We start from the raw sequence: 14,044 nt of genomic DNA on the forward strand, positions 1-14,044 counted from the left end.
ACTGGTCTCTACATATCTGTGGAACTCTTTTTCAGTTCTGCTTAGGTGTACGAATCAGGTGAAGAGGTTTTCAAAAGTAGTTAACTGCCAGACAAACTATAATGCACTGAAATAAGGACTTTTGACAAAAGTTCACTCTCTGTTCCTAACATTTAAGTAGACACTAATAATACTCCTGAAACTCTAGCCCTGGTCATATTTGCTCAGCTCTTTTAAAGATGTGGCTCACCTCAGACATACACATTCACTCTAAGTACAGTCTCTACTCAGGTGTTGCTGACTTCACTCTGTGAAGCCAGCATATCTTCACCAAAAACTGCATGCTCTCAAGTCCCAGGTAGGCTCAGCTCCCTATCCATCACCTGCCCCAGGAAGCTGCTCATGACAGCTCAGAGCTCTTCATACTACTACTGATTAATTTCAGGAAGAAAAACAAAAAATCAGACAAATTAAAGCAATGTTATGAAAGAGAGAGAGAAGAAAGATTTTCAAGCCTATCAAATATCATGCCATAGAACTAATGTATGTCCACATCAAAGCCAGGCCGACTGAGCAAGTACCACCCTTTTCCTGTGGACCAAAGTAACCACAATTAATCAAACCAAAAATTAAGACAGGTAAATTAATAGACACAAATTACTTAATGTAGATTTTTTTCAGAAGGAATTTTTTGAATTTTATTTTTGCAACCAACAAAACCTATGTTAACACAAGAATCTAGACCACAGTCCAACACATATACTGCAGCTTTGGAATTTTCTCACATAATTTTGATTAATTAGAGTATTTTTAAATTCCTAAAATATTTCAATATTTGTTACAGGTCATCAAACAGTGTAAGATTGTGCCTGAAAGGAACCTATATTTAAATGATTAACAGGGAAATGTATGCAACATGATGACATGCATTTATTACAAGCTAGTGGAAAATTCTCAAAGACATTTAATATCACAGAACTTTAGCTTTTAAATGAGTTCGATGCTTTAGACCTTTCAAAAAACTACACAGCATTGAAAATTACCTGTCAATCTCTTCAAGGACATCAGCAACTGAGATCAATGGCTTTCGCACATGTTGATGCAAATTATGTTGTAGTAGTGGTAAGCACAGATTCCACTGGGTTGCACAAACAACATGAATCACACCAGGATCTCCCAATTGAACTGCATGTTTTAACGTTACTTCAAGATTTTTGATCAATTTCAGCTGAGCCTACATACATGAAGAATTAATTAGCACTACTCTATTAATAAATGGAATTTCTTACATATTCCTCCAAATTTTAATCTTAGGACTGTTTTCAGCAGAAAGCAGTCCCTCAGTCAGCAGACTTTGGAAAATTTTTTGTTAATAATTCCTTTTTTTTTTTTTTTTTTTTTTTTTTAAACAGGCATCAGTAACTAAGGAGTATTTCTTTTAGGCGCTTCAGGCTGCTTCCACATATCTCTGGCAGAAGTCTGTCATCTACTCCCCATTCTTATGATAAACAAAAATTGATAATTGTTAATACTTGTGAATTCAGAAGGTTTAGCCATTTTGGGTTTTTTTCACATTCAGCTACAGATGCAGTATAAAAGAGGAAAAAAAGAAATATTATGAATGGAATTTGCCATATTGTCAATTAAACTTGGTTCCTATCAAATCTAGAAGACAATGTTATCTACAGTAACAGATTTGTCGTTTATTATGTTATTTTGAGAGGTTATGCAAGTAAAAAAAAAATCAGGAAAAAAATCAAACAAAATCACTGTCCAACTGCATACACTGTAGACTTCAAGTTTAGAAATACCTAAATATCTTGTTTTAAATTTTAGTATTAATAGTGCTTCATATCATGAAGAATTCATTAACAAGAGGGTTTTTTTCAAAGGATGAGTGGAATTTCTGAACTCCAAAATGATAACAGCCCTAGATAATAGCACTACCAATTTCCATTAAACATATTCCTACTTCCCACTGCAGGAACTTAAGGTGACTCTAACAACTGGTCTAAACTGTTCATTGTAGGTATCAGTCTATTACCATTGATAATATTGGTATTTAGGCTTCTAACTTTGGTGGTCTGAATTACAACTGAGCCAACCAACCACAGAAATTCAAGAAAATCCTTCCTTGTGTGACAATTTATCAGGAACAATCCACATTTCTCTGACATAAGAATTTGTATGAGATTGACCATAACATGCAATCACAGTTGAGATGGACTCAATGATCCCTAGTGGTCCTTTCCAAACCAAGATATTCCATGAAAAGAGGTCCCATAAAGGCAAAATACAAAAACACGCCTCAATGCTACCAACGTTGGTCTTGGAAAGCAATATATTATGAACCTTTATGGTCAGACAGAAGACTTAAGGGAGCAACACACAACTGTGGTTTATTTTTCTCTGTTTCCTTCTTGGAAGTCAAATTTAAAAGAGTATGAAGCTTAAAATAATTCCTTATCCATATAATGTAATTAAGACACACAGTCAAATGCACTATTCCACATTTAACAAATTAAAACTTTGATTTTTTTTCTCAAAGTTAAAGAACATACCTCAACAACTCCTTTGGTATAAGTCACAATTTCAGTGCCATTTTTCTTCATTTCATATTCACATTCCAGACATTCTATCTCAATAAGTTTCCCTTGCTCCTACAAAGTATTAATAAACAAAATGCTAATTTCAGTAATTAAAAAGAAATACCATAAAAGTTAAACCCATGCAATTACAGTAACACAGTACTGTACTTTCCTACTGAAAATCCTGCTATACTAGCCAGTTAACTGCAATGATACAAAGGGAATAGAATTTGTTGTTTGAACTGCAGTCACTTGTTCCTCACTGGAGGCTGCAAAATAACTTTTAAGCTGTTCATTGCCAGAATTTGCAGTAAGAAAAGCCGTGTACACCTGATTCCTTCTATACTGTAATTTGATTTCAGTTCTAATAGAACCATAGAATCACAGAATGGTTTGGGTTGGAAGGGGCCTTAAACCCTATCCAGTTCTAACACCCTGCCATGGGCAGGGACACCTTCCACTATCCCAATATGCCCCAAACCCCATCCAAACTGACCTTGAACACTTCCAGGGATGGAACAGCATTTCTGGGCAACCTATGCCAGGGCCTCACCACTATCACAAGCAATAATATTTTCACAATATCTGATTTAAATCTGCCCTCTTCCATTTACTCATTAATGTTATTAAAAAGGTACATGCTTGGAATAAACAGGTGCTAGTCAAGACAGAAAGGATTCAGCTTGACAAGCAGTGAAATTTTTAAGTGAAAAATGAGGTTAGACTTTTAACAGCTTAGGAAAGAGCTGACTATTAAATCATATAAATTATATATATGGATCATAGAAAGACCTAAGTTATGCTGTATTTGGGTTAAATTGGTGTAGTAAGGAAATTCAGACAGTCTCTCCACTCCTAATTCATTTTGAGCTATTATCAAATCACTCGGCATGACCTTTGGTAATTGAACATCCCCATGACTGGAAAAAAGAAGAGATCATGAAAAACTTAATGACAAATACACACTGAGATGGAATTCATGTTATGGTTGAGAAATTTGCCAGTACTTTGCAAAAGCCAAGGAACTGAAATTTTGACATAGATTTCCCTTACTCTACTACAACAAGAAATCACTGTCAAGTGATGCTGGACAATCAGAAGATCGTCACCTAAAAACACATTAACTCCAATGGAGATTGTTCAAATAGAAAAACCAAGTTTCTCCATTGTTGCCACACAACAGATATTTCCCACTACTGTCTACTCAAATACTTAGATTAAATCCTTGTGAATCTTTGATCTACGGGATTTAAATACATTTTCCAGTGGAATGCTATGGATTTGTATATGATTTTAGACTTTCAGGAAATGTTCAGAAAAATGGGCCTGAATCAGACACCTGGAATTAAAAAAAAAAAATTTCTGTGAGAATAAGTTAAATTTTATGAGTAACTCTTAAAAGTGGGATCATTATAATAGAAATTGGAATTTAACTTCTAATCAAACTCTTGCACGGGTAACATTTTAAAAACTTAGCAAAAATTTACAGTTAACATTTATTTGCCAAAATAAACTGCATTGCTAATCACCTTAGTCTACCCACATCCTACTTTCTGACCTTGCATCTACTTCTCTAGTTTAGGAATAATTTAGGAATAGATTATTTATATCAATGAATATATAAACAATACGCAGATGGACAGAATACCATAGAACCATTAGTACTATTTTTAAAATGTAAACACAAAAGGGGTGTGGGAGTGTGGGGGTGTGTGTAAAAAAAATCCAAACCCACATTATTAAAACTTACAGTAATTGGAGAATTCTTCAAATCAAGTATACAATGAGCTGCAAGCTCAGTGCAGTTTACTTTCAGAGAAAAATGAGCTAATTCCAGAATCAAAGGAATCCTTCAAAAATACAAAAAAAAAATCATTCAGAGAATTTAATATTGCTCTTCCATGGACTTAAAAAAACACTCTTTGAAAGTAACTGTGCAATGTATCTGAAAACCTTAAAGTCATATTAATATTAAAGGAGTTATTATTATAATGTTAAATATTATTATAACTATCATTATTATAATTATACTAGTCATGCTCACAGGTAACAAGGAAAAAAAAAGAGATCAAAGTTGGCTACACGAAAAATACAAAAGTTAATCTGTTTATGGAAAATTATTAGCATACTCCTATGCAGTCTGCACAAACAATCCCTGAAGAAGAAAAGAAATACAGAATGACATGCATGAAGCACAGACATGGTGAAGTAAGAAACTTCAGATTGCAGAAAGATTGCAGAAAATTTTGGAAATACAATTCAATGAACTGGCAAAAATGTAGTTAAATCCATCAGTTTGCTACTTAGGAACTAAGAACACAGCCACAGAGATGGAGACTATGTTCTAACTGTTTGGATGTCTGTAAATAACCAGATGAGCATAGTCTACTGTCTGGAACAGGAGAAGTGATGAGATACCTGAATATTGTCAAAGAGTGTTTACCTTAACAAGTAAAAATGTAGTATTACTTCCATATGTAACAGCTATGATATAACTACTGGAATAGTGGTCAGTATAGTCTTTCAAACTTATGCTGAAGAGTTGGGAAGGGCCCCAGGAAAAGTTAAAAATTAACTACAGTCTGAAAAGTACGTGTCAATTTTAAGACCTTCTAAAAATCTCATTTTATCAATAAGAAATCATTATGGAAAGATTTAATTATGTTATACAAACAGTTGTGTGGAAAAATATATTTAATCTTGGGTTCTGTCATAAAGCATAATAGGATTTTGTCCTTTTTTAAGATGACCTATGGGTTAACACAACACAAAAAACTAAGTAAGAGTTCAACCTCTGCAAGGTCATCAGGAATTTTGACAGACTTCAATGGAAGCAGGATCAACTTCACCATCAATTTCTAGGGGGTCTATGACAAATAAAACTCACTTCACATTGAGAAGCGATGCTGGAGGTACATCATATTGTTTCAAAAGCACGTACAAAGAATTCAGATTTGCAGTGGCATCACTTGGAAATACATTTGTGTCCCACTGCCTGCAACATATGAGGAACTGGGTCATAATTTTTCGTGAGAAATGTTATTGCATTAAAAATCTGAAATAACTCTCCTAACTTCAGAATGGATGGCTTTTATGCCAAGGTATCAGTGAGCTACCTGGATATTGAAATATCAAGAAAAAAAAAATCAATAAAACCTAACTTCAGTATGTGAATTAATATTTCAGACAGTAAATTTTATTGCAGAACCAAAAAAAAAAAAAAAAAAAAAAGTGTGCAAGACTCCTTTCTCATAATGTTGGTATAAATTAACCCACTGTTACTAAGAAAAGAATCAATATTTTTAAAATGGGGAAATCTTGAGACACTGAAAAAAATTACATTAAATTTTGCTATGAAGTCTAATTTTCAAATTATTATTATACCTTTAAAATCTAAAGAGTTTAAAAAGCATTATGCTCCATGATTTGTACATTGTATTTTAGGTGATTTCCCCACTTCACCTTTACTTTCTTGTACGCAGCTTGGGGATGGAACCAGAGTCCATTTGATATTAAAATGTCTTTCAGACTCCTAAATTCTTTCTCACAGCAATATATGTACAACACACTAATCCCTACATTCCCAAAGAGCTAGCTCAGTTTTTTGATGAGGCTGTTTAGACAGACCTAACTGTTACTACCCAAATTGTCATTATGATTTTCCTCTTGAGGAATTAAACTCTGCAGTTGATTTTTTCTACAAGCATATGGGATTCCTGAACCTGATCCTACCTCTCTAATATGCAGCATCAAAGTACAAGTGGAAGGATACATTTTTATACTTACAACTTTAACATCTGCATTTTATAAATAACTGAAAGATGGATGGAATTTTGTATTTCCTTCTCTACCTGGGAAGTATCCATTAGTTTGTGATACACCTATAAAATAACAATTTAATTATTATTTGATTAAATAAGCAAAGGACCAACACTCAACAGGGCTAAAATAAAGCATGTATGTTGACTGTTTTCATGGGCTTTAAGGGCAATGTGGCTACTATGATAATCTATGTTCTTTTGCAAAGAGAATACAAAAGTACACCCAGTAGAGCTATACTGACCTTCCAAGAGTCAGGATCAGAACTATAAATGTGGAACTACCTTCTGAGTCAGAATCCTAATTAATGCTTTTTTAATACCTTGTGATAGAACTCATTCTGAAATCATCTCATCTGGATGACACAAACAAGCCAAATTAAATTTTACCTGTACCTATAAATTATAGGCAGGGAAAAATATTATTAAGACATTTCAATAAACTGCAGCTACTTCAATTTATCTGTAGAGTTACACATTAATAGTATGCAGATTATTTCTTTTGACTCTCACACTGACTGCCCACAACTATCAAAACTGATTACTTAATCCGTACTGGAACACTAAGTTTTGCGTGACTCCAGTATGCTGCTACTAAAGCACTCAATAGCTTGGATCATACTTCTGTAGCCCAAGCACAGTTTTAGAACTATTTCATCCTTCTCCTTAAGGACATTGTCAAACAGGTCTGCTCAATAATTCTTATCAAAAATACAAAAGTAATTTCAAGCTTGCCCCAGGGTGATTGCTTCATTATTATCATGCCTTTGGACTGCTGCATATTGGTTCTCTTAATTCAAATGTTAGAGAAATTTGTAATATAAATGTACACTTTTGGAATGCAGTGATTGGGGCATAGACAGAGAAAGACAACTGACAGTGTAGTAGAATGAAAGAAAATATGCCTGCACACAACTTCCGAGCTTTATTTGCCTGTTTCTGCTTTTGCCATATTTGTCTTCACCCTCATATTTCCTAAATTAAGGGTATGCAAGAAATGTGAACTATTGTCATATCCTCCATTTTCCAGAATTACTTATAGGGTTCAAGTTGAATCACTGATGTATTTATCAGCAGGAGAAATACTAAACAGATATTAAACACGCCCTCAGTGGTGTAAGTCAGATTAAATTGCTCTTACTACACCTTCTCTTTCAATAGTAATTAATCCCCAACAGAATTTTTAGGGTTAGCCACAGTTATCCCCATTATATTATGATGTGTCAAAAGAACAAGGAGCAGTAGGGAGCTCTTTAGCTTATAATATCAAAAATATACAATTAGTGAAAATCTCAGCATATCTACAGAATAGTTTGGTAGATAACAACATTTAAATGAAGAAAACATCTTATATGACAATTATAACTATGATCTTATGAAATGTAGCGAGAGCTCTTGTCTTAATGGGAATTTAAAATATTTTTCATCATTACCATTAAAGAAAATATTTGAGAGTATTTATCTGGAACATTTTCCTTAATAAAGACTGCTGCAGTAGATGAAAACTCTTTTGCTTCTTCCAGTTTTGAAGCATCGAGGTAGCACTCAAGCAAATTTCTGCAGATCAAATAAATGTTTGCATTAAATATTTATTAACACTCTCCAAAATAATCCGTAGTTATATTTTTTAATGCTCTTTGTATTCAAGGTACCACTTCTAAATGCAGTATAAGCAATTAATGCTATAAAGCATTGACAGAAGAGACCCTCTAATTTCTACATTTTTGCTTCTTCCAGATATATACACATATTTAATGCAGATCACAATAAGAATCTTGGAAAATTTGGAGGTTTTTTGCGAAAACTTTTCTCAACAAGATACCTGGAATTCAAAAGATTTATTATTTAAAAATGTATGAGAAAAACATTTATATGAGATGTATTCTACGATTCTCCCTTACCTACTGGAAAGGCTAGTATTTCAAAGCCCTTTAGCAAAAGAAAACTATTCACACTGGAAACAGCAATATATCTACTGGATTTTCTATACGTTATCTGATTTGACTGAAAAAGAGCCTGTGACTCCACAGCATAAATGAACAACAACAATAATCATAATTTAAAATTATTTTTTAAATAAATACAACTTAAAAAAAAACCCGATTACAACCAATACAACCATTAGCTTTGTAACACAAACACACCATGTGCATTTGTTTGTTTTTATCAATACCCCAGCAAGAGTTTGATACCAGGAAACTGCATGCATGGTATTCCAGATAGTCTTTAGCACAACCCTCAGAATGTTTTATTACTTCCCTCCAGTTTCAGTTTATAAAGAAAATGCTACATAACAATAAACCACAGTCACAGACCACAGAAACAGAAAAGTTCACAAAGGGGAAAAACTATGATAGGAGTGCAAGAGGAACTGAAACCAGTCTGTTAAATAGGAAATCAAAACATCTCCGCCAAAAGGTTGTGGGACCTTGAAAAATTACATAGACACTCCTCTTTTTGAACATAAAACAGTTTTTTCTGTACTGTTATCTAAAGGTTTGTGCTCCAGCTTTGCTCAGGAAATGCAAGAATGGTAATACATTGATATTTATACACCATCTATTTCCAATTACTATCAATGACTCAAACACTACATCCAAAAGGACTCTGAAACTTCAGATCCATCTAGGGCACTGCTGTGTCTGTCACTAAAACTTCAAGCTTAAAGTAAATATAGAAATGAAGCACCTTTTTATGTTCAGTACATTTATGTCTCTTTAAAAAGTTATTAATTAAGCTTTTCACAATAAATACATCTACAACATTACCAGAGAAATATACCTTCTTAAAGGCTACCTCAGGTAGCAGTCCCATAAGGACTACAGAATGCCCATATGAAAAAATACAATTCAACTTACATCATGAGTTCTGCTTGCCATTCATTGTCTTGCTCTTCAATTTGATTTAATGCTGTAACAATCTGTGAAAGGCTGGGAATAAGCCAGTAGCGGAATCCAGGCTTAAGAAATGGCCTCACAAGTTGCCAATAAAGAACTGAGGCGTTATATACCAAAAAAAAATACCTGAAAAAACAAGAATGAAAAAAAATTTTAGTATTTCATGAACTTGAATAAACATAAAATTACAGCTTGAGTACTTTAAGACACTCCTAAGGAGTTAAAAAGTGTAACTTTTAATTTTCAGTGGAGGCAATCCGAAGAACTAAGACAATTACAGCATAAGAAGAATATGGTAACTCTTGCAACTATACTCCACTATAATTAACCACTTAAAAATAAGTTAACATATTGCTTTCATTCTATAGATCATAACTATAAAAGGGTAAGATATGATGAGATAACTAACAGCTTTAAACAGGACTTTTCATCCTGTCAATGTGAGACTGCAGTATCCTTATGTTGTCACAGCACACATAGCAGTAACAGAAGTTACAAATTGGAGGGAAGAATCTAAAGGAAAATCCCAAACCACACAGCTCCATGCTACCTAATGAAAATCAAGACAAACAATTGAAAAGACAGATCAGCAGCATTTCCTGGGATTTAGAGTTAATCCTGTCAGTAGAGCCTACCTTCTTTCATGGGTTGCAAAATCTATTGCCTTCATAAAAAACAGCACAAACTTTTCAAACTCTTCCTAGAACAGAGCAAAGAAAAGCTAGTGAAATTTGAATACAGATTTTATAAATCAGTAGATTCTTTTCCTATTTCAATTTGAACATACTTCATAAATTTTATATTCAGACCAATCTCTACTAAAATATACCACCAGAATAAGTTGTTGCTATAGAAACAGAATAACTAAAACTGTTTAAAAATAACTAAAAACTATTTATATGTTTTCCTGATTTTTAATTTTAAGACTGTATTTTCAACTTACTTCATTTCTGCCAAATATTAATTATCAGGACTGGAATGTTCCAAAGCTACAAAGCTGTATAGTTTTTTACCTTTCAGCAAAGAAAGTTCAGAACTATCCAAGAGCAAATCCAGCAGGGAAAAAAGTAATATTCATGTATCCCATTAAAAGTCTTGAGGAATTATTTTCTTCAAAAAGGCTCCAGCAGGCATTTGTCAACAGAAAATTGTGACAGGCACGCCCTTTTTATCATTAAAGGAGCTGGGAACCAGCTCTTCAGTGGAGGAGCTAGGCGTCCCGGTGGACACCAAGTCGAAGAACAGCAGCCAGCAGCGTTCCCTTGCTGCAAAGCGGGCTGACAGTGCCCAAGAATGCCTTAGGAGGAGTGCAGCCAGCAGGCTGAGGGACGTGATGTTTCCCTTCTACTCAGCATTGGTGAGGCCAAACCAGCAAAACCGTTCCCAGGGCTGGGATCCTGAGTAGGAGAGAGACATGGTTTCTTGTGGAGAGTCCAAGACAGGGCTGCAAACGTCAAGAAAGAACTGAAGTTATCTCTCCTATGGGGAAAGACAGAGAGCTGAGACTGTTGAGCCTGTTGAAGAATGCAGCTCAGGGAAGATATCATTAGTATGTACAAATTCCTGAAGGCAGGGTGGAAAGAAGATGGGTGAGATAGTATTATAAGAGGATTTTTGAAAGTGTAGAAGGATGCAGTGCAAATAGGAAAGCCAAGGTGGAGCTGGATGAGCAGGAATGGGATGACACCAGAGGGGGGTCTCTACAGTATGCTAGAAAAGAGAAATTAAACTCTACAAGAGAATTGGGACTAACTTACTGGGCTCTGGGGTGGCATAAAAGGGTACTGAGCAATAAATGGGAACTGCCTAGATAAAGAGAAAAAAACGATGAATATGTACTAAAGTAGAGAAGTTGCACTTGGCCCTTAAGAACACAAGCATCTTAATTAAGAAGGATTCCTTAGGATGAAAATCAAAATAAGGACAAATTTATCTTTTCTAAGTGAATGATGATTACTTATTCACACAGCATGAGATGTTTCTTATACTTTAATAAATTATTAACACATCAGTGAAAAACCTTTACAACTGATGCAATGTGTATCTTAAAAGACCATTACAACAAATGACACAAGGAACCAAGCCAGGACTGTACAATCTGGGACCATTTTTGTCTTCAAAGAAGTTAGCAGGAGCCAAGAAGAAAACAGCAAATATGGTTTGAGGTTCACAAAACATAACAGAATAATTTGTTAATTTAGAAACATAGCTGGACATAGGACGTTTCAAACATGCATGAAGTTTTAAAGTGACCATTGACCAGTTATTCTGCACATGTGGTCATAGAAGAAAGACAATACAGAAAATGTAACAGGGAAAAGATTCAAGCTTGCAAGTTAATTCAAACACATTATTCAAAGAAACTACCAAAATTTTTCTCAGGTATATTTGCGAACACAAATAACATAAACGATGAGCTACAAAGATGGTGAAGGCCTAGTGGGGAAGCCATATAAGGACTGGCTGAAGTTCCCTTGGTTTGTTCATCCTGGTGGAGTCTGAGGGGAGATCTTATTGCACTCTGCAGCTTCCTCCTCAGAGGCAGTGGAGGGGGCAGCACTGACCTCTGCTCTCTGTGACCATGGACAGGATCGAAGGGAACCACTGGAGCTGTGTCAGGGAAGGTTTAGGCTGGACATCAGGAAAAGGTTCTTCTCCCAGAGGATGGATGGGCACTGAACAGGCTCCCCAGAGCAGTGGTAATGGTCCCAAGGCTGACAGAGCTCAAGGAGAATTTGGACAACTCTCTCAGGCACAGGGTGGAATTTTTGGGGTAGTCCTGTGCAGAGCCGGGAGTTGGACTTTGATGATCCTTGTGGGTGCCCTCCAACTCAGAATACTCTATGATTCTAAACATCTGTTAAAGCTATTTTGGGGGACTAGATACCATTTGCAGACTATCAAAGGTGACTGATCACAATACAAGGACAAGTGAAATACTGAAGACAGAAAACAGATCCCACTCCATTTTAAAAGCAGCAGGAGATAAAAATTACTTTTCATATATAGGGAATTGTAACAACTCAAAGCAATACACAGAAGCAGAAGTATCCTGCTGAGTTGCTACCACCTCTCATTACAAAAAGCCACATCCAAGTACTACATGGACACATTACTGATGAGTGCTGGAAGTACACTGCCACAGAAATGAACTGTACAACCTCTCTGAGGGCTTCTTCAGTCCTCCACTTCCCGCAAGCCTATGAAATGCTTCCCGAATAAAATCAGTGATTATTTTACCAGTTACAGATAATTTGGTCTGAACATATCATATTTAAGCAAAAAGTTAAGAGGGTGACTTAAAACAATCAACCACCTGAAAAATGTTACAAGTATTCTTTTTTTTTTTTGTCTTCCACAAAATATTTGAAATATTAGTCTGATTCAGATGGTAAGTTTTGTTTACTCACAAATTACTTATTAATATATTTCCTTGGATTTTTTGCACCATCCTGATTATCCTTGTGCATTTTAAATGACTGAAAGCAACACATAAAAACCTAGGAGTAAATACCTTTAAAACCAGGCTTAATATAGAGCAACCATCATGATTTCTCACCAAATTATCTGTAGAGAGTGGAGCATGCAACTGGCCTTGGCATAAATATGCTCTGCCAAGAAACTGGTTCACAGGAAATCTTCCTTTAAAATACATCTGTAGACAGTCACTGCTAATTTCCAGATATCCAAGCTAAAACCCAAAAAAAAAAAAATCAATATTTAAAAAATTGCAACAAAAAATTAAGAATTATTAACTTGAAGAATTGTTAACTTTTTAATGCATGTCTAATCAAGGGTAACATCTATCTCCATACCAGTATGTAAGCAATATTCCATAGAGATCCATACCAGTTGTGGTATAAGCCTATTACTATTTATTAAAGGTATAATTTTGTCATTCCAAATGTATTTGACAAAAAAACTTCTTTATTTAACAAAACTTCTCATTCAGTCATAGAATTGCTTACAGTATCCAAAAAATGTTTCCTTTTTAAACACAATTGTTAGCATAAAGACAAAATTCTTAAGAGAATATTGGGTTTGGTTTTTTTTTTTTTTTTTTTTTTTTTTTAAGAAGGCAGGATTTGTCAGTGCTATATCCCAATTTTCAGACCACAGACAGATTTTGACTGGATTGCAGTTTGGGGGGGGGGGGGGGGGGGGGGGGAATTTTACAGGCATGGCAAACATTTTTGTATATATTATGGTGCACTTCACTAATTTGGGTACAATTACAAAATTCACAAACCACAGACTTTTGATGGAAAATGCATGTTTAAACAATTGCTCTCCAAAACCAGAATGGTGTAATACTCAGGTACGTCCTCAGGTACTTCTGAGATTTTTAAAATAGTAACTGTAACAGCTGTAAATACAGTGCATCATATACGTGTTTATATTTAATACAGATAAAAGACCTAAATAACAAACCTGAAGCGCTTGTTCAGCACATAAAACATATAAATCGGTGCTGATGTTATCTGTTGAATCAAGTGCAGATTGTCCTTCACTGGCTGATTTGATTAACACGTAAGCATTCTTCAAAGCCTGAACATCTGAAATTAAAAAAGGAATAAATAAGTTTTTGTTCCTAGGTGTACTGACATGATTGCATTCAAATGAGCTACACGATGTCCCGTCTTTCCTTTGCAGAAATAAATTAAGAATATTTAAGGAAAATGATGTTACACACTCGTTGTTCGAACTTAGGCATAGTTCTAAGATGAAGCATTAACAACTCTCTTACTAATTAAAGTCACTA

At 34.7% G+C, this 14,044-nt stretch overlaps 1 protein-coding gene across 1 annotated transcript in view; it reads right to left on the reverse strand.

The window, feature by feature from the left end:
- The window catches only part of CFAP46 (cilia and flagella associated protein 46), a 67,710-nt gene that overhangs the window by 53,203 nt on the left and 463 nt on the right, over positions 1 to 14,044 (reverse strand). Inside the window, exons 2-11 of the mRNA XM_068198395.1 lie at positions 13,714 to 13,838; positions 12,842 to 12,973; positions 9,918 to 9,982; positions 9,244 to 9,408; positions 7,819 to 7,942; positions 6,354 to 6,448; positions 5,455 to 5,562; positions 4,318 to 4,417; positions 2,541 to 2,639; positions 1,023 to 1,213 (exon numbers count right to left, since the gene is read on the reverse strand). Coding sequence (XP_068054496.1) covers positions 1,023 to 1,213; positions 2,541 to 2,639; positions 4,318 to 4,417; positions 5,455 to 5,562; positions 6,354 to 6,448; positions 7,819 to 7,942; positions 9,244 to 9,408; positions 9,918 to 9,982; positions 12,842 to 12,973; positions 13,714 to 13,838 — 1,204 coding nt within the window. The remainder of the gene's footprint in view (positions 1 to 1,022; positions 1,214 to 2,540; positions 2,640 to 4,317; positions 4,418 to 5,454; positions 5,563 to 6,353; positions 6,449 to 7,818; positions 7,943 to 9,243; positions 9,409 to 9,917; positions 9,983 to 12,841; positions 12,974 to 13,713; positions 13,839 to 14,044) is intronic.

This window comes from Anomalospiza imberbis, chromosome 8, assembly GCF_031753505.1.
Source record: "Anomalospiza imberbis isolate Cuckoo-Finch-1a 21T00152 chromosome 8, ASM3175350v1, whole genome shotgun sequence".
In the NCBI taxonomy this organism is placed as follows: Eukaryota; Metazoa; Chordata; class Aves; order Passeriformes; family Viduidae; genus Anomalospiza; species Anomalospiza imberbis.